This window comes from Zosterops lateralis, assembly GCF_965231275.1.
Source record: "Zosterops lateralis genome assembly, chromosome: 6".
Classification (NCBI taxonomy): domain Eukaryota; kingdom Metazoa; phylum Chordata; class Aves; order Passeriformes; family Zosteropidae; genus Zosterops; species Zosterops lateralis.
Genome location: NC_139761.1, coordinates 32,983,882 through 33,005,495, shown reverse-complemented (window position 1 = coordinate 33,005,495; position 21,614 = coordinate 32,983,882). Strand labels below are relative to the sequence as shown.

The 21,614-nt window shown below is 36.6% G+C and overlaps 1 protein-coding gene across 8 annotated transcripts in view; it reads right to left on the bottom strand.

Moving 5' to 3' along the window:
• The window catches only part of GPHN (gephyrin), a 270,007-nt gene that overhangs the window by 26,967 nt on the left and 221,426 nt on the right, over nt 1–21,614 (bottom strand). For all 8 annotated transcript variants that reach the window (XM_083864320.1, XM_083864323.1, XM_083864322.1 and 5 more), the window contains 7 exons: nt 19,369–19,506; nt 13,925–14,017; nt 10,980–11,035; nt 6,008–6,127; nt 3,752–3,810; nt 3,403–3,556; nt 1,476–1,597 (listed from right to left, as the gene is read on the bottom strand). In XM_083864320.1, coding sequence (XP_083720446.1) covers nt 1,476–1,597; nt 3,403–3,556; nt 3,752–3,810; nt 6,008–6,127; nt 10,980–11,035; nt 13,925–14,017; nt 19,369–19,506 — 742 coding nt within the window. The remainder of the gene's footprint in view (nt 1–1,475; nt 1,598–3,402; nt 3,557–3,751; nt 3,811–6,007; nt 6,128–10,979; nt 11,036–13,924; nt 14,018–19,368; nt 19,507–21,614) is intronic.

Below are 21,614 nucleotides of genomic sequence, written 5' to 3'. Positions count from 1 at the left end.
GAGACTTTTTGTGACTGTTCTCTTTTTTCTTAGCTACACAAATCGAGAACCTGATCTCTGGATATAATAGTTTCATTTGAAAACTATTCTACTTATGTTTTAAAGTTTAAGAAGGTCCTTATAATATAGAAAGCTCTAGCAATTGAGAACATTTAGATACCATTCCTGGAAAGAACAGTCTCATGAGTTTAGACTCTGTATTCATGGACAGGAGGGCTTGATATTTATTGCTGTTTGGAACTGCAGTGGTGTTTTGCTAGGCTAGAAAAGCAAAAAAGGAATACCTGGATGCAGTGAGAGTATCCAGAAGGGTTTGCCTTCCCTAAGATCACAACTGTGATGCCACATTCCCAGTATCAGTACTTCAAATTCAACTGCATTTCCTGCAGCCACCATGCAGGTTGGTTTAGTTATTGCAAAACCATGCAGTGGCTGGCCCATTCGTATACTTTCTGTCAGACTAGTGATGTTTTGTATTGAATACAGCTTTAGGAAAGACTGGGTTTGAAATAACCTGTTCCCTTATAGTAATCTGGTCGGATTCCCTTTTAGTCCCCCACTGGGACCTTGTCATCTGGTTCTGTTTGTTTGTTTGTTTGTACTTTACCTACCCACTAGGACAACCTGGACAACTCTCTGTCAAACTAAGTCTGTAAGTTGGTTTGATACCCAAACTGAAAAGCAAGAAAGTTGATTCAAAGCCTCTAGGTCTCAATAAATTGAGGAAATACATTAGGCTGAGAAACTCAGACTAATGGATGGCAGTCACTGCACAGTCTTGCAAAGGACAAAAAACTGAAGGCTTCAATCACTTATCCTAGAGCTCTCAAGAGATGTCACTTCACTGCCACTGGGAAACAAGGAGCAATCTCTGTGAGATGAACAGAAAGACTGATCAGTAGGGTGCTACTCTGTAGCAATCAAAGTAAAGACCATTAAAGTAAAAAAAAAAAAAATTCTTCCACATATTTCTGGAAATGTTGAGCAATATGCAGCAGTGGGGCCTTCCTCAAAAGACAACTATTTGGAATATGACAAAATTTTATACTCTAAATTAATTTTGGCATGGAAAGTAAACTCTGAGAGAAATTTTCCTTTTTCCTTTATTTGACCAGAAAAAAAGTATAGCTTCTGTAGAACTATCTCTCTTTATGTGTTTTAAGTATAGTGCTTGGAAGGATACCGAAACGATAAACTGAATTTGCAATAGGGAATAGATTATCTGTTTCAACAAACAGAATGCAAAACAAATTAAACACCATTAAATATTTTTTTTCAAAAGATTCGTCCTAGTATTAGAAGAGACTTTTTGCTCTAATAAAAAGTGTGAAATACTTTCTCCAAGATGTGCCTTGTCACAACACTGTGACACTTGTAATGAGTGACATTTTCTCTGGTGTTTCTTTTTCCCATGGATGCCATAAAGTGCATCACATGAATATGAAGTGACATCTTTACTAACATGTGGTACTTACTTATCACCCACAATTCCCAAGTTGATTGTTGGATAGCCATGTTCTTGGATTGTAGCGAGGAGAGTTGAACGGTTACTGTCCCGAATCTTTCCTGGCAAGAGGTCATCCTCAGGATTCAGCAGCTATAAAACCAGAAACTCTCAGTCAGTCTCCTTGGAATGCTGTGCTCTACACAAGTGAGAATTTCTTCTTTGGGTTGGACAGGATATTTTTAGACACATATCATGAAACATATGTATAAAATAATTTAGTGAATTTAAATTAATAAGATATGTAACGTGCTTGTTTAGTCCAATCCTCCATGTTGTTTAGTTTGTTTCTACTGGTTCATGTGTGCAAAACATTCTTACTCCTTATTGAGTACATGGTTTCTAATCTCAGATATTAGCAATCAAAAAAAATCTTTTAAGTTTTCATGTTATTGTTCCTCTTTAAATGGTTTAAGGGAACTTCATTGATTCTGTTAATCAGATTTAAAGGTATTAATGAACACTTCGAAGTTCATTGTCTGCTTACCAAAAAAGATGTTTTTTTAAATACAACAATCTGCATTGGATTAATAGACAGAAGCTTTATACTTAATTCTTATATCAATTACCATTTTGGATTAAAAATTTTCTCTCAAGATAGTACACCATGGCAATTACCTCACATGTGTTACGTGTTTTGGAAGCTAAACTACAAAACATGCATATATAAATGTATTCTTTATATACATTAGAAATTCTAATGTAGGACACAATACAATATTGAATGTATCTGTCAAAATCACACCATAAGGTAGTAAGGTAAGAATAATGAAAAATGGAGCATGGGTAAATTTTATGGCTTGCAGCTCTGCTTCTCTGAAGATTTTCATAAGTTGGTAAAGAAACCCACTGTGCAGGGTCTCTTAACATTTTACAAAAGAGCCTACAATGTCTACATCAGTAAAGAACCCTTTAATGACATACAAGAATCTTCAATCATATGGAAGTTACTAATCAGAAAATCACCACCTGTAATCTTTGTAGCTCTATGGATTTATTCCTCAGTTAGTGGTTTGGTTCCTCCATATCACACCCTGTTTATGCTATGAAATCTGGCAATAATCTGTATAGCAGATGACAAAATTCAACCTATGAAAAGTTTTCAAAATCTTTCAAAATTGAACATATTTAAGTCGTATTGAGTTAAGATTTGTGGCTGGATTTCAAAAAGTTTGTCTTAAAGGACAGTCAAACTCTCATGCTGTCTTAACCCACATAGATCAACCCACATGTTCTTTAGGTGTTGCTCTTCCTATTCTTTCTCTGTCCTACTGCAGGAAGAAATGAGAGGGCACAGTTGCTGGCCTGAGGCAACACACAGCATATGTAAAGTTAGTAAACTAAGTTAATCTTAAACCTGATTTTTCTGAGGTAGTTAAAGCACTTATAAAGGTGGTCTGCTGTTCTACCAACAGGAGAGTGTCTGGATTTCAACATGTGCTACTATTAGAAAGAATTTTAAGGCACAACACTGCAACAAAGCATTTGGTAGAACTATTCCATTTTCAAAGACAGCTTGTCTGCCATTTGTGTTATAGAGGGTGTTGCTCAAAAGAAATTATGCTTCAGTCATGGCTGGCAACACGAATTACAACCCTGACTACCCCACAGGTTCTCCCTTGCTGGCAGGAGGAAAGCAGCTGGCACACAGTTGGATACATTACCAGAATTTTGGCAAAGAGAGTATGAGACCTGTGAGAAAGCCCCTAAGGGAGAAAACACAAGCAGATAATTATGGGTTGATCCCTCACAAAAATAGCTCATGTCAGCATGAGTTACAGTTCAAAAAGTGAGTCTGCTTGGGAATAGAGTGGAAGTCATGAACCAAAACACTGCCTCAAAAAAAACCCCCCTAAACCCCCAGCATTTCAGACTATAAATCTAAACAATTTTCTTACCTCATTCCCTGTTGACATTACTGCAACCACTGGAAACTTGTTAACTTCTACTTCAGTTACTCCAACAGTTGCTAAGAGACCAATCTCAGAGGGACCCATGTGGGTTCCTTTAGCCAGCACACAGTCACCTCTTTTAATGTCATGTCCTATGGGTCTGAAAATCAGGACAGAAAAACAACATGAAAGAGAAACAGAATGAGATTCAAAGTAACTTTCCTTGACTGGTCCTGCTCCAGGTGAGGAGTGACCATGGACACTCCTTAGTCAGACTGTCAAAATTGATTAAAAAGCTACTCTGAAATTCATCAGCCTTTCTATACCTCACAGAGATATTTTAATAAATACAGACCTGATATCTTGGCCTGGTCGAGCTTGCACCAGGATTCGAACTTCTAGTTCTTCAGTGCCCTACAAACACAAGACATCACATATGGTCAGCTGAACTATTGAAAGAAGATTAATGTCCAATTTCTCAGAAGTCTACACAGCTTACAGCACTCATTACACTGAAACACTATGGTTTAAGCATCCTATTGCACTCCTGATTTGTTTGTCAAGGTTGTAATACAATGTATGCTAAAACTGAACAGCATTTTAAGTAATGCTCTTTATGATGAGCTCTCGCTAGGCAAGGACCAGCACTGAGTATGTAGTTTTAACTTCCTATCTTTTTTTAATGATACCTGTGTTTATACATAGCTTTCCTATGTTGCATCTGTTGATCTGGTATACTGAGTGGACTCTTTCTACTTCTCTCAGCCAACTTGATCTGGTCAAACCATATCAAAGATGGCACTTCAAAAAGACCATTGGTCTGGCAGACAGTAGGCCAAATACATTAGCAGGAAGGTGAAAAGAAACTGTGTGCTGCAGCTATTTCAGGATTTTCATGTAGATTCCTGTAGTGGACACTCCTACTGGAGAGCCTTGTAGGAACCAGAAACGGGCTCATTCATCTTGTTTATTTACTGTGAACAAGAGACAGTGGCCTGAAAAGTCTGATGCATTTCCTTATTCAGAATGTCAATAGTTTGGTGATTCATTCAATGCCAATAAATGACACATGATCTATATCATTAATATTTAATTTTAAGCCTTGCAAACGAGTTGATAATATATATACTAAGCTTTGAGATAGTGCCAGCCTGTCAGTAGCACTAAATCTAAACTTAGACTGGAACAAATTCTTACATGATCATGCAGTGCTTAATATTTAAATACCTTAAAGTTATAAATCAGACACTAATATTACAAGAAAAACAAGGTAGGTCAGTGTCACTTGGAATTCTTACAAGAACAGTTGTGTTGGACACTGGGACTTGTATCTTTTCTTAAAGGTGATATGGGCCTCAGTTTCTGAGTTCAAACTAAATGCCCTAAACTTAAGGACCCAAAGTTAAAGCTAATGAACCTGTTGAGATTCTGTTTACTTTCTGTAAAAATTTAAACCCCTGCAAACCAGAAGATAAGTAATGAAAAAAAATTCTTACTTTATCCCAATATTTTCATATGCTTTTCAGAAGCTTTTATTGCAAAGTCTGTTTCTTTTCTTTGGGATTCAGAAGCAAACACAGCAACAAAAAGGGACTCTAAGATGGACTCTTTGGAATAAAGTTGTCCACAAAGAGCTCCATAAAAAGCACATTTCACTGTGCTGAGACAACTGTGCCTACAGAATTAGTACTACAGTATTCATATTTTTTCTGTGATTTTTTTTTTTTTGTGTGTTCTTATTTGCAGCATCTGTAAGGTAGTCCACTAGTATGATTTGAAGGTAGGCTTAAAATATGTTCAAAAACAGGGTTATGACATTCTGGAGGAATATGTACTTATCCATTTCTTGGTTTTCAGAGGTCTTAAATTCAGTAATGTTCTCATATTAGAGGAGCACAAATGTCTTTTAAAAATCATACTTGTAGTTTAAAAAACTTGGGAGGCATTTACTTTCCCTGTTTCATAATAAAGCCTCCTTTTGTAAGTGGATTAATTGGAAAGTATTTGTACAAGAAGTATTGTCCAAAATCCACCAAATTCACCTTTGCTGAAACAAGACCAACTCTAATAATACAGAGCCATTTTCATAGCACAGTTAAAAGAACCCAACCCCCATCACATAGATTTTGTGGCATTTAAAACAGTTCACCTTCCCACAGAAAATCATATTCAGGTTTAATCACATCAGCAGTAATTCAATGTATTATTCTGAGATCAACATGTAATTTAAGAAAACATTTCCCCTTGTTATTTGGTGAGATTTCCACTACCCTGTATTTTAAAATGTGAATATAGTAGGCATTTGAATTGGATTGTAGGCATGGATTTCCAGGAGGCATTTGCCTTTCACTCAAATCATGCTCCCAAGCATTTTAGAGTCAACATTCAACAATTTTGATGAAAAATCAGTCAGAACAGGAAGCTCTGTGGTACTGTTATCACAGCCTGAAAAAGTGAGAATTGCCACTAGGAACTGATGCAAAAATCCTCAAACTTCTGAGATTACTGAAGAGCTTTTCTGTATGAGTTGTCTTTCATATTTACAGATTGTATCATGTGCCATTTACTGCTGCACACAAAAGAAAAATGAGTTTTTTGACTTGTGACTCACATCATCTGATTCCCTGATGAGCTCTGTATCTTCCACTTGCACCACTGCATCAGCACCACATGGAATTGGAGCACCAGTTGTAACACGCATTACCTGACCAGGCATCACAGTCTGAGTTGGCTGAAAAATAAAAAAACCCAGAAATTAATCTACTTTTGGGAAAAAAAAAAATTCAAACCACTTGAACTTTATGTAATTAATCTATCTGAAAGACCAGAATTCTTATTGGCAGCATGACTCTTGATATACTGTGAGCAATATCAACACGTACAATAAACTCCGATTCACGCCTGGCTTTATTTATATGGCCACATGTTAGGTGGCTTCAGTATTCTCTCCTTATATTTCTATCACATGAACTTTCAGAAGAAGGAATATACTGAAAAATACTTAGCACAGAAAATAACTGGCTTTGAAATTTAACTGTTAGATGGTGATCTTCTGGAAACTTCCATGAACAAAAATCTAGCAGTTCTCAGTACATAAATATTTTTGCAGAGCACTCTGGTTGCCAGGGCTGAAATTGCTTTGCTTTGGTTGGATTTTTGTTCTGTTTTGTTTTACCAGCACACTATATATGGAGAACCAACATATACTACAATAATGTAACCAATTGCTTAATTTTTAAGCAGATTTCTGAACACTGAGACAGCTCAATACTAGTTCACAGAGAATATCTATCTTTGTGAGGGTCAATTTAGAATAACCTAAAATCGATAATATTCTACAATTCTATAAAGTCACAGGTCATAAAAAAGTTTCGGCAGGAGCAGTACAAAGAACAGAAAAATATCAGAACAACATGATAAAACAAATTATACGGTTTTAATAATACTTCTCACTAGGCAGACTATTTTAATAAACATTTGTCAAAATCCAGGGGAAAACTGTAATTTGACCATAACTATTTAAGAAATAAATAACTACAAGAAAATCCTAAAAAAAATGAAACTACAAGAAGCTGATATGATGACTGAGATTTCATTGCTGGCTCCCCACAGCACTGCAGTAAGCCTGGCTTATTCAGGTTTCACTGTTATAAGTGAATATGTGCTACACACAGATCTATGCAGCTGTGATCAGAGCAACACATTCTGTATGTGTCACACGTATAACTCACATGCACATTGACTCTATATTCCATATGCACTGCTGGAATACATCCAGGACTTCTCAAACTGTAATTAGCACACATTTGGCAGCAACCCACAGGTTGCAGGCAGCACTGCCCAGGACTGTTACCTGCTCCTGCCCAACAGGAATTTACTCCATGACACGACCAAGCTCTAGACCAGTGGTCAGCACTTCAGCTGCATAAAGCTCTTTGCCTTGCCCATTCTTCTACTGCACTTCAGCACTGTCATAACCTCTGAGAGATGAGTTTTACTTTGAAATGTGTGTATTTCACATATTTGGGATAGAAGCCCTAGGAGGAGGCTGGGGATGGTTTTTATCTGTCTTACCACAGTATCACAGTGACCTTCATATTCCAAGAAACAACTGAGCCTAGAACTGACTGAATCTTGACCCTTTTCTACAGGTAATGGAAATCTAATATCCTTAGAGGAGAACATAAATAAAACCCACACTTGCCATATGTCACAGTGTATTTTTAGGGCAAGATTCATGCTATCCTAATGTAGGTATCAAAACCAGATGACATAAAACTCCCCACTTTTAAGAAAATGGCATTTATTCCTCACCACAGACTATTCAAGGAGTTGTGGATGGATAGCAGAGATACTGCCATTTATACTAAAGCTGCTTAAAAGGCAAATAATGCTATCTAGTGTGTAATTTCGATTTTTATGTAAAGAAATGTTACAAAAGGCAAAGCTTACGCCTTGGATTATGTCTTTTGCATACCATTGTAGATATAATCTAAAGGTACATTACAAATAGATAATATTGTTTTGAACTTACTAAGTATTGCTGGCTTAAATGACAAATTTCAGAGGAAAAATGTATTGCATAAAAATTTCCTCCCATTTAAAAAGCATCACAAAGAATACAAAATGTCTAGTACTGTCACAAATCAGAGCCTATGGTGATAAAATGTGCTGTAACTAACAATGTTTTTAGAGTTTATTGTTAGATGAGTTAATTTTTTGAGATGCAATGATGTGATACATTTAAACAAATTCATGATACAATTGCTTTTAGAAATGGTTATGTTGCTCATATATTTAATTTCCTTTTTGTCTGCTGAGAATTTAATCAGATTAACTTTATGAACAAAAGTCAACCATCAGATTTATTTGTGAATCTCTAGGGCTGTGTTCCTCTGTGATTGAGACTATGAAGATAAAGAAATGATTGCTTCTCAGAAAACATATTAATGTGCAAAAATTTCACATAAGCTCTTCTAAAAGCCTTTGAGATCTCACTTTTACCTGCAATGGGGCAATACTGGTTTCTGTCCTTTGCCTTCATTACTCCTAATCTACTCAATTTTAGTCGCTGAATAAACCCCAGAAATAATCTAATAAGCACAACCCCTATCTCAAGCATTTTCTCATGCACATGATTACACCTTTCCTGTGTGATTCAGTATCATCCATGCTCCTTTCTGCAAAAAAGCACAAATTAATGGAATCATGGAAAATGCCTGCTTTTCATCCTATATTGTAGGTGGCCAGTTGTAGTGCCTCTTACAAACACCTTTAGAAAGTCTTGTGGGAAATGCTATGGTCTATGTAAGTCTACAGAAGTAAAATAATTTTTCCTATGGTTGAGTGTTTCACACACAGGCCATTGTGGATGGCTCATGAGCAGTAATCTCAAGTGTGCCCTAACCTTCCCTAAGCAGGGTTATGGCTGAAAGCTTTCCCTGATATACAATTTAAAAAAAAAAAAAAAAAAAAAGGGTTAACATAAACATGATCACCTCAAGATGGAAATCAGAAAATACAGAAATTAAAAATTGATACAGAAATGTCCAACTTGGCTATATGATCACTCTGCAATTCTCAGTCCCATCTTCTTCCTTGCTACTAGCATTTACATAACCTTTTTCCTTACAGGAGGAGCCAAATCTAAATCTATTTTGAACTCCCTGCTGTGAATCATTCTGTTAATTGGTCTGTAACATGAAAAGCAAAATGTTGCTGCTGAGAGTGACTGAAGGGTGAAATGAGACTGAGGAGCCTTCCAAGGCTATAAATAATTTCTTGGGAAGGAGATGAACCTGAAGATGTGTTTGCCCCAGAAAAAAACTTTGACCAATTATTCTGAGGTCAACAGCCTTGTTTTTCTAACTTGCCACTGGTATTTTCAGAAACAGTCTCTCTTTGCATGCCTGCTTCCACCCAATTTTTGCTCCTTGCCAGAGAGCCCTCCTATTCCCCATAATCTGGGAGGACAGACTGTCCCTGTAGAGACATTTGTGAGCTCTTGAACTTTGTAGGAGGGAAATAGCTTCCATTTGCCCTTTTATCTTTTGTACAAACCTGCTGAACTGATGAGAACACTGAAACACTTCAGACTTCTAATGGGAAGTACTCCCCATTAGAGGCAACTTCAGCAGTCTGCTCTTAAGCAACACTGTGTTGTGATATTTAACTAGCAAAATGATAATACTGATGACAGGGGAATAGTGATAGGAGTGATGATTCAGCAGGTTGCTCTGCTGGTTCTTGCTATTTTATAGTGATCATAAAGAGGGTTGTAAAAAGAGTTGACAAATCTTTTGGATTCTGGATCTACAGCTGAAAATGCAGTAAGGAGGACTAAAACCTGCTGAATTAATTTGCTTTAGTTTTTTAGAATTTTAATTAATTTTACATATTTTGTACAACAGATCCATTAATCTAAGTTCACATGAATATCAGTGAGAAGGTTCTATTATACAAAGTATAATTCACCATGATGGATGGGACCTAAAGCAAAAATAATTTTTACCGTTCTTCCTATCTATCAGAATTAGCCAAATTAAATGTCTATTACACATTTAGAGACAGTTCAAGTCCATTTTAAAAAATTTGAATAATCCAGTCACTGGTAATACTTCTAAAACCCAATACAACTTTTGAAATATGTCAATTTTTCTTGGACTTTTCTGTTTAGCAGTCAAAATGGACACGCTATAGAAACCCCAGTTTTGCCTATTACTTCTCCCTTTCTCCATCATTTCACATACAGTACACAAAATTATAAATCAGGATTTGAAATAGCTGGAGAAACATTTTGGACTAATTCATGTTTTCCTGAACACAGCTGACAGGTATGATTAAATGGACAGAATAACAGTAGTTGAACATAACTGATTTTTTCCCATTGCCCCAGTATTAGTACAGAACTTTCATTAAGTATGCTCTTGAATTTGAGAGCAAATCACGAAATGCATCTATTCATGAATATTTATAGAGCACAGCAGGTCACAGGTCATGCCTCAACTTGCTTTTAAAATCAATCCATGTATCTGCTAAGGTGCACAAACACTTTTCTCTCAAACCAGCCTCAAACCAGCTGCTGCCAGGCTTCCTCAGGATTGTTCTGATCGTTACCTATCTGTAAAAACTTAATAAAAATTTTACACACTTCATTTTGCAGGTATCAGTGTGAAAAATGGAAGCATCTTATGAAAACAGTCATTGAACTGACATCCTTTAAAAATCCATCAGCAAGAGGGGGGTTAGATCATACTGTTCTCTGCTTATGAATTGTTGCACCACTAGAAATCTCATGTCCTCAAACACTGTACCAGGGCAGAACGTTTCTGTGTGCACTCCGATCAGACATGTCAGCACAATGCTCTGAAGTATTTTGGGATATCCTTGTTAGTTACTTATGTAACTGTACTACCTCACTTTCTGAAATCATGTCCCAAGGCACATAGCAGGAGGGTCAGTACAGCTGTGTCCTACTTCACACCACATCCAAGACTATTGAATTTTGGAGCACTAGCAAGGCTTGTAAAAATACAAAGCAGAAGAAAAATATATTAAAGAAAGAGAAAAGAAATTGTGCTCACCTGCTCACCTGCCTGGGATTCCCCTATGATGAATCGATCTCCTGGGCCATCAGCAGCTGTTAAGAGGGACAACACAAATGGTAAACGCTGAACCAAAACAAATGATGGCATTATAAACTAGGAGCAGGAGAAGAGCAAAGATGATCTAACGTTCAGTACCTCATTGTTAGCATGATGAAGGCTACAGAAGTTCTGCAAACATTTTACCTTTTACGTCCTATGAGGTGTGTTTATTATTTTGAAAAACACAGGTTCTAGAGAACAAAGTATTTTTAACTGAAAATTTCTGGGCACTATCACATCATGTAAACAAAGACTAGGAGGAATTACATTAATAACAAAGATTTAAGGGTGTTCATGACAGTATTGCAATACTGAAAATTAGGAGTCAGAGATCACTGATTTAGTAATCTTCAGCACTTCCAATTTAGCAAATCTGCATTTTTACAGAGACAAGGAAGGCACAATTACTAATGACATTTAAGCTCCTGCCTGCCTCAAAGGCCTTTCAGCAAGCTGCATTAGTGGTATTATAAACTAGACTCCAATGATCACATATAAATCTGCATTATTATTAATTGTAAATCTGTAGCTGATTTCTTAGAGATGAAGTCTAATCAGTGACAACCTTTATCTTAATAACTTGTGTTTTACTTCAGGAGCCCTTAATATACACTCAGGTAACCTTGTATCAAGAAGAACTACTTTTGGGAAGGATGTTCATTCAGTCTATGATTTATGACATTTGTACTCATGCATTGGCTGCAGCTTTGCAAATCATTATCTATGGTACTTAGCCATGTTTGAAGACTAATAATTAACTTAGCTTTAAAAGCCTATCAAACAGACTCATCTGTGAGCTTTAGAGTGAACTGTAAAATAAAAAAGAAGAAAAGGACTCTTCAACTAGATATCCTTGAATAATGCATGTAATACTACTAAAAACAGTAGTTAGACCTTCACTAAAAAAAACGCACTTGGATGATCCAGCAAAGGAAGAGAAAGAAATCCCTAACAGCTGAATTATTTTAAACCTGATAAAATGCTACTGAATTAGATTTTATTCCCTCACTAATAATAATACAAAGACAAAGTTTATAGATGATACACAACTCATATAAAATGAGAAAAGAACAGGGGTTTTGGCAGACATGTTATGACACTGAAAGCTAATCCCTTTTGTAAGAAGTATCCATTAATGTAGTCAATATTATCTCTGCCTAAAAGCTTTTTATTTTTTTTTCTTTTACATTCTAATAATAATAAGAATAGAGCAAAACAGTATGGAATAGAACAGAACAGCCTGATCAATTCAGGGCTTACCAAAATGTAAAGCAAATTATTAAAGGCATTGTCAAAATGCCTTTGACACACAGACAGGCTTGGGGCAGCAACCCACTCTCTAGGAAGTCTGTTCCAGTGTCTGCCCAGCCTCTTGGTAAAGCAGTATTTCCTAATGTCAAAACTAAACCTTCCCTGGCACAGTTTGAACCACTCCCACACACAATGTCACTGCCACCCTGTGCCCTTCCCCTCTGCAGGGAGCTCTAGAGAGCCATGAGGTCACCTCTCAACATACGTTTCTTCAAACTAGACAAACCCAAAGTCCTCAGCCCCTCCTCACAGGACATTCCTTCCAGCCCTTCCACCACCTTTAGTGTCCTTCTCTGGATGCATTCAAATATCTCAGTGTAACTCTCTTTGAATCCACCACCAAAATTAGGGTTTGTGTGCTGGTTCTGAAAGAAATTGCTGAAAATGGCGTTCATGATCACTCTGCTCATTCTGCATGTTTACTGAGACTGTACCCGTGCTTTGCCTTACCCTGCAGCAATCAGACTGCAAGACAGCATTGGCTTGATCCCAAGGCCCTTGTCACTCAGCATTCTACTCAGAGCTCACTCTCTTTGCTTTTCTCAGTGTTACATTGCCTGTATTTCTCTGGCTACATATGCACTCCCTTTCTATTACTAGTCATTTTGGTCTGCCTGTCTCTCACACACACTCATCTTGTGGACTTAAAATTTTATTTCTATATCAAATGTATGGGGAAGCTACTGGATTACATCCGTTGCCTGGGTGTGCAGACAAGTCTCTTTCATGGGCAGTTGCTTTCCATGGTTTCAACTGCCAGTAACAAAAAAGGTATTTTAATATCCCTAGAAGAAAGCTGGCTATTGTGTACAAATTTTAACATGGTGTTATGATGATTCAACCACTGCCACAATTAAATCACTATGAGTATAATGTTCTGTATATTTTAGATTTCTTTCATAGACATATGAGGTGACCATCAGTATTGTCACTTTGCAAAGGGAAAAACTGATGCACAGAGAACTGGCTGAAGATGATGCAGCACCTAGTGGCAAAGCAGAGTATGAATTCCGGTCTCTTGGGAAATCATATTTGCTGCTTGAAATTAATAAAGCCATACAACTAATTCTATTTATATATGGCAGCTGCAGTATTTTTAAAGTAAGAATCTCTTCTTTTGAGGTATCTCCATAGGAGAATATTATGGTAAGTTTTTTGAAAATTCTCTGATGTAATCAATACCTGTAACAATTCAGCAAAGTAATAGATATATAAGAAAATCCTCACTAAATCTACAACAGAGGAATAGAAGATGAATCTGTAATTCAGAAATAGATGTTCTGTTATTGTCTTGAATTTTCAATATTTCCCAGAAATTCACGAGCAACAGAGGCACACATTAGGAGCACTCATGGATGCACATTTGCTTGTGTACTCATGTATCCACTTAACCCAGCTGAATTCTGCTTTATGGCCTTCCTTCAAGACAGTTGCAATTTATATAACTGGGACTTCAGGAATGATCTGTATCAAATCAAACCAAAATAACCCCTGCTGAATCCCAAACAGGTGAATTAACATGTTATAAAGTAGCAGATACTCTATTTCATATCCACAAAGTGAGTGTTTACCTCTGACAGCGTAACCATCTTTTACTGATGCTGGAAATGGTGGTAGATTATCTTTTGCATATACATCTTGAGCAAGGACTCGCCCCATTCCATCTAGAATAAAAGAGAAAAGACCACGCTCTGTGTCATTACAGTGAGTAAAAGGGGGAAATGAAGTTAACAGCCATGCCCTCCAATAGGTGAAATGTATGTGTATGGGACATATAGATCTCTCAGGCTTTTGATTTTTAACTCTACATACAGGAAAAAAGACTGGAGTCTGAAAGTAATGATAAAGGATATATTTAAGTCTGTGCTCCTGGTTATGGTGAAATTGCTGACAGTAGATTTGAATGCCAAGTATCCAAACCCAAAGGTGATAGCTCTGATTAAGGATCAGAGAGAAAAACAAGTATTTGTTTCTTCAGAACAAGTTCCCCTAAGATCTCCTAAATATATGTATTTTCTTTATTTTCCTTTAATTTATTTTTCATTACATTAAATTAAAAAAAAAAAAAAAAACAAAAAAAAAACAAACAAAAAAAAAACAAAACAAAAAAAAAACACAAAAAAAAAAAAAAAAAAAAAAAAAAAAAAAAAAAAAACCAAAAAAAAAACCAAACAAAAAAAACCACCACCTAACTTGTAAAATGACATTTCAAAAGTGAATCGTGCACAGAAGGTGAGAGGTGATGAATTGAGAACAGTAACAATGGACCAGTTTTTATAAATTGACAAAGAAGTTTTGCAATAGATTAGCTTCACCTAATTGTTGAGAGCATTTCTGCTTAATGGAGGGTGAGTGCATGTAAGTGTCAGAATTATTTATATAAATTTAATTGTTATAGCTCTAAATATTTTAAGAGCTCTTTCAAAGATGCTCTTTCTCTTCACTTAGTAGCTATGACTGATGAGCTGTAATTTGGCTCAGCCTGCCTGTAGAGACTGATATGAATTCCTTCATCCTCCTTCAAGTGGCTGGTACTTTTATGACACCAGCAAGAGCTTTATTTTTTAGTATGATACTGAATAGAGAGGAAAATATGTAATTTGCCCCTTGATATAGTGTGAGAGAGAAAGCAGATTTATTACATGTGTGATTAGATGTGCTAGGAAGGGACACATGGATCAGAATTACTGAGACTGGCTTGATTCCAGTATGTCTAAGCAGAAGAAGGGAAGCCCTGCTCGTAATAGAGGCCACTGCTTCAAGGGGGCATTGTGGCACTGGAAGGCAATATCCAGCTGAAAGGAAAGGATTGAGAGGATGCATGATTATTTCTGCCAGGAGAATTTGCATGGATATGTGCTTTAGAGATTATGACCTTTGAGACATGCCAAAAAAGAGAAGTGCATTAAGTGTGTTTCTTATTTTACAGACAGGGAAACCTGCGTGGTTCCAGATTCACAAGGAGGGCAGAAGAGCCAGTGCCGCATGCCTGATGAACAGATTTTGTTAAAACACGTACCTACTTGATTTGAAAATGTTCAGCTCCAGTGAAGTGGTATTATAATGAAGATTATATTTTACTTATTAACACAAAATGATTTCGTTAGCAATTAATTATTGTAACTATAATATTGTGCTCACACCTGTATGTATCAACTTTCAGCCTGAAGTTACTATTTAATGCTGCATTGCTGAAATAAGTATGAAAATGCTTCTGAACTAGAAAAGCACCTTTGTAATGACCATTAATTCACCTGTGCAAACCTACATATCAGTGCCTGTGATACACAATACAGAAATTATTAGAAAGCTCACAAAAGCTTATAGACTTATACTGAGTAAAAGAATGCAGACACAGACATTTAAATTACAGCACAGAAAAGGCAGCTATCAAAGGCCTAGTAAAAACACCCTTTGTTCATGCACGGAATCTCATACAGAAGTGATACTTCTAATTTTAGCAGGCATGTTGTGCCTTCATTTTGCTTCTTGTCTGCATGCAAAATCACACCAATTAGAGCAAAGTTGAACAGTATGTTCTTGGTATAATGCCATGCAATATTTGAAAGGAATAAATGGCTAGCCAGTAATGGGAATGAGTTTCATTACAAGAAGAAAAATGTAAGAATTTGTTGAAGTAGCCGTAGGCATTTAAAATTAAGTAAGTCAGCAACTAGAGGACAATCCTGAGTACCTCTACTCTCTTTCATTTAGGAAATTTTTCTAATAGTTGGACCCTATTTTGATTAAATGTAATTCAGAAAGATGTTCTGAATTATTTTAATGTCATCAAACTGCCCCTTGTGATGCCCATAGCATTCTGACACAAAATGGAGGATTTACATTAAACTTACTTTTCAAATGTGGGTGTTTGCTAAGCTTAGGTGGTGAACCTGGTACAGTTCTGTGAAGAACTTTGATTTCTCTGGGGCACAGCAATATGACAGATCTTGTACCAGGAAGTGATGGATTTTGTAAATATTGCCCTGGTAGCACTTCAGTGTGATATGAAAAGTCAATGCTACCAAAACAATCAGTTAGGCTCTTGGACTAGACCAGAATATGCTGTTCTCTGGCTTAAGCTCATAAAATGTTGATTGGTTCTGCATTACAATTTTATTATCAATTAAACTTATGCATCTTCTTAGTTTCAGAAGAATAATCATAATTGTGTTGTCTAAAAACTTAACCTTATGTGCCCACAGAGCTATACTCAGATAACTGCATTTATTTGGAATAAAAGCCTAACTGGGGGCTTCATATCACAATTTTAAATATGAAAGAGGTTAAATGATCTGTACAGTCACTGAGCAACACACCAGCGTGAAAGTCATGCTTCAAAAGATAACTTTAATGATCCTCTCCCATATGTTAGGAGAAAATTGATAGATGTGTGATACTACAGCATACCTTGACTTAATCAAGAATAAAATCAGGACTGTACTGGGTATTTGCACAGAACAACATTTAGCAGCTTTTTTTATGAGGATGAATGCTATAAAGTATGTTTCATTTTAACTAAATAAGGTTAAATTAATTAGGCAATTAGCATTCCTAGAATTTTGCACATTTAACTTTCCTTGGGGAGAAACTGTGTTTCTGAAAGATAGTTTTCAGAAGCTCAGTGGTAATTCAAGACACAAAATCACAAAAAACCCTAAACACAGCACAATAATGCTTTTCTAAATACAGTTTCAGACCTCCAGAACTAAAATTTTACAATTTTCTGAAATTAGATGTGCATTAACAAAAAAAAAACCCAAAAAAACCCCCAAAAACCCACAACTAATTGAAAAACTAGTTCTTAATTCATTGCATTCTTCAAAATTAACTTCTTTCTTCAAACATATAAGTGCACACACATGCCTATACAAAACAATTCTATGTTTTTGTCTGTATAATATGTAACATAATGGTGATCATCCAAGAACTTCTGGAAATTCACTTCCATCTTGAGATTTGTACCTGTAGACTAAGAGAATTGAATTTGCAGTATCACAGACACAGACATGTCTTTTAGGCTCTCTCTTACAGGCTCAATCCTGAAATTTCATATGATATACTTGGAAACCTTACAGTGCTAAAATAAGTGAAAAATAAATTACAAGATAAAATTTTGCATACAATATATGCAAAATATGCAAAAATATGAAGGAATTGCTGGTATTATTATGTAAACATTAAATCAAGAATCTGTCTCTGAACCTACTAATGTTACCATCAATCTAACAGTTGTGTTTTGGGTGAGAGGGAAGACGGTCAAAACCAAAATGACTCAGCAGACTCAGTTCATTATTTTTGAAAGAATAAGAGTGCCAGGAATAACAATACATATGTTCTGGACTTAGAATCAAAATTTCTCTTATTCAAAGAAGAATAAAAATTCCTACAGTACCTTAACTGTATCTAACATACCAAAATAAATATATGATGTGATTATCTTTCAGGGAGGCAGATGCCAATCTTTCATCCTTTATTTCAGGAGTTCAGGGTTGCATACATAGCATTTATTTGGACTAAATGTACCCAAACCCACAGCTCATCATATTGTTCACTGTCTTAGAGAAGACATTTAACTGACAGCTACCCCAAAAGGCCCAATAGTTATGCTCAGGCATTTATGCCTTAGTGCCTTCTAATCTGCACACCATTATGAAAGTGCAGGGAGTATTATGCAGATTCCTTGTTGATCCAGTATTGCTGCTGTTCTGAATGCAGGATATGGAGCATTTTCTCAGAAATCCTGCTGCCAAGGCACAGGGGAGCACTGAACTCTGCTTGGAGTCACTAAATGCACAGGTGTGATATTACATACAGTATGCCAACATGAAGACATCTTGAAGGCTTCTGGTAGCACAAAAAATAGGCAAAGAGCATGAAAACTTTGGACTTCCAAGCCAGAAGACAGAATATGCCATTTGGAAACCATTTGTGCCTCTCCACTCTCTGTAGCACACCAATGTCCTAAAGGCTTTTGCCTTTTGAGGTTTATAGTGCCACAATCTCATTGATCACCACCTTACTTTTGGACAATCTGGAAGAATCCGTGGAAGAGATTTCTGCTTCCCTGCCTAGTTTAGGTTTACTTGTCAGCATATTTCCTGTCATGGTTTTGCTCTGTGCCAAGAACATTCTTCCAGATAACAACTAGGCTTGATGTAAGGAATAGCAGAAGCTTAGGGAGACACCCAATAGACATTATGAACACAGTATCTAATGAAGGAAGATACTTTAGCTGAATAAGCATGAGAGGTGCCTTGCTAATTCCTTTTAGGGCCAGAAAATCACTTCATCTATCCCTACTCATTCATGAATATAGATACAGTCACAAAGTCTGATATTTTGCTCGCTGTTTGGTAGTTTTGAAGTCAACCTCACCGTATAAATCAAAAGCAGTTACTCTTTAATTACATATTCTTGATAGATCAAACATTAAAAGGAAGTAATTTCAGAAAATGATCACTTAGTGGTAGAATAGAAAAGAAATTGTATTTATGAGGAGGAAAATTCTGGAATAACTAGTAGGCTAACTAGAAACTGGAAAAACTGGATGAACTGTTAAAGATATAGACATAGAAAAAAGTGATCTGGAATCAACAATCACTTTGCTTTGATCATTACTCTCAGATTGGAAAGGGGCTTTGTGAGAATCTTCCACAGTAAGACAACAGAAACAACCGATCACATTACAGCTTAGAGCTACTTGGCATCTACAGAAGTCCACTGAGGTACATTCAGGTTGAGTATATGTTTGCTGCATATAATACAAACAGGAAGAAAATTAATTCGTGTATTTTATTAGCATTCCATTACAGACTCCTTCAGGGAGCACCACTGAGTTCAAATGACATTCAAAGTAACTTTGAAATATTTCCCCTATTCCTGGTATTTCCTAATCCAGTTTCTCCTGGAGAAAGGACTGTTTTAGACACCTCACAACATTCATAAAAGAGCAAGAAGCTTGCCAAATAGGGAAGTAATCACCCTCATGCTCACAAAGTCCAGCTTAATATACCTCTGTAATTGATGATTTCTGTTCCAAGCACTGGGGTCATCTCCAGGACTGTGATGAAGGCCTTGTCCATAGATGTCAATGGGAATGGAGACATGCGATGTCTTCTTGCTACCTTGGTAATGTCAACGGCACTGTGACCTGCAATGAGAAAGAACAAGTCCATGTGTGCTACAGTGATCAGATTTGTGTAGTGATACTCATTTAAACCATTTTACTGGAACTAATCTGGCACTTTGGAGCAAATTAAATTACTTAGTTATCACTATTGAGCTTTCAGGTCTGACACTGGGAAGACACTGTATTTAACACACTAGAAGTCTTGATGAGCATGAAAAGATTGTTTAATCTGAAACAGAAGCCCTTCCAGGTGATGCAGTATTTTACACTGAGGATGACAATCTGAGACTAATTCAGTGCTATGAACTCAGGACAAATCACTCCATTCTGTTCTGCACAATCACATCTCAACATGCTCTGTGCTGTGCACAGATAAAGCACAACAATGGACATTGTAACAGTGAGCCTAAAATCCAAGAGTGAGATGAGAGTCAAAAGGTTTGAAAGGAAGATAGAGAGCACAGTGAAATCCCTGGGCAGTCAAGCCAGCAGACAGTGTCTCCAGATAGTGGGCATCCTACCCATTGTCAAGATTTTGTCATCACCTGTGTGCATTTTGGGTTCCAAAGTTCTGTATGTTTTGTTATTAGTTTTGTAATGGTTTATCCCTACACCCCTCATCCCCAAATCCCTTATAGCTTTTCCCTGGTGATAGATCTTGTCAATCACTGCCACCAAGCCCTAAGTCTGGAAAGTTCTAGTAAGGCTTCAGGGTCACTCAGCAAGGCATCAAGTTCCCCACTCCCCTTTCTGTCCATAGGTGGCCCTGCCAATTGTCCCCTGTTCTTGGTCACTCCCCCCCCCTTCCCTGGGATTGGTTCTAGATATCTTCTTACCCGCGAGACACCCCTGGTACTCAATGGGCAACCTGAGGCTGGGAGCCTCACTCTTCAGGTGGGTTTTGGGTTTGAATAAGCCTGTCTGCTTCCCACGTGAGAGTCTTTCTTCCACGCCATAGCCACGTTTCAGCCTGAGGTTCAGACCCACCAAACATCAAAGGTACAAGGCTGTACCCTTCATATTCTGACTGGTGAGAGCCAGCAGGTAAAGCTGCACTGGACAGCAGCATGATCACCATAGCAAAGTCTTGTTAAATGTATGATTGGTGTGAAGGCAGTAGGATAACTTAAGGAATGCTTACTTTTCCCAATTACTTCTAGCAGTAATTTCACTGCTACTCAAAACTCACTGCTACCTACTTCAGAAACTCACATTTCACCTCTTTAAACCTTAAAAAGTGATAGAATTCACAGGTTTTGAATGCTTCGAATGATCCCCAGAGAACAACGTTCAGATTCACAAGTCTGTCCCTAATGCATGTCATTTGCTTAAGTCAAAGGTTCTGTTAAAATCTTCTGACAAATGCATTCTCCAACACAGACTTTTTGAAAATAGATAAAATTTCCTAGTCTCTGACATCTTTTTTCCAACACCAGAAGTAACACACATTATTTCTGCAAGAAAAGCCAAGAAAATAGAACTCCTTTAGGTTTAATACTAGCATGAATAACCTTAATGAAGAAAGGAGGAAAGATGCTGGTGTAACTACTAACCTTTCTCTTTTTAATTTCTTCCTACAAATAAAAGTTAACTCTTCTATTAGAAGTATCATAGATTTAAGTAGACCCAGAGACAAACAAACTTTTTTTTTTAATTGTAAAATCACTAAATGGTACTGGTACTTTAATTACAAGCAAATGATATTAAACAACTCCTCAGACTTTACCAAGTTATCTTTCACTAATGTGAAATGTCAGATAGCTCTAAAAATAACTACTTACATTAAGCTGTATTTTGTACGACAAAATAATCCTCTAGCTTTGAAGCAGCTAATTCAATTGGTTGCATAAGGTAGAAAATTCTTGACAGCCTGCTCTTTTACCACCAAAACAACTTCCTAGTCCTGTCATTATACATATATATATACACATGCACATATGGTGGATCAAATTTTAGACTAGAAAAGATTCCCAAAACACAAAGAAGAAGAACTGTGCAAATTAAACTAGACATAATTTGGATCAAATGTGAATTCTTAACCTTTGCAATTTTTTGGTTTGGTTCTATGTAATCCAACATTCAAATTCATGCTCAAGTATGAAAATAAAAATAATGTATATTCAAGAATT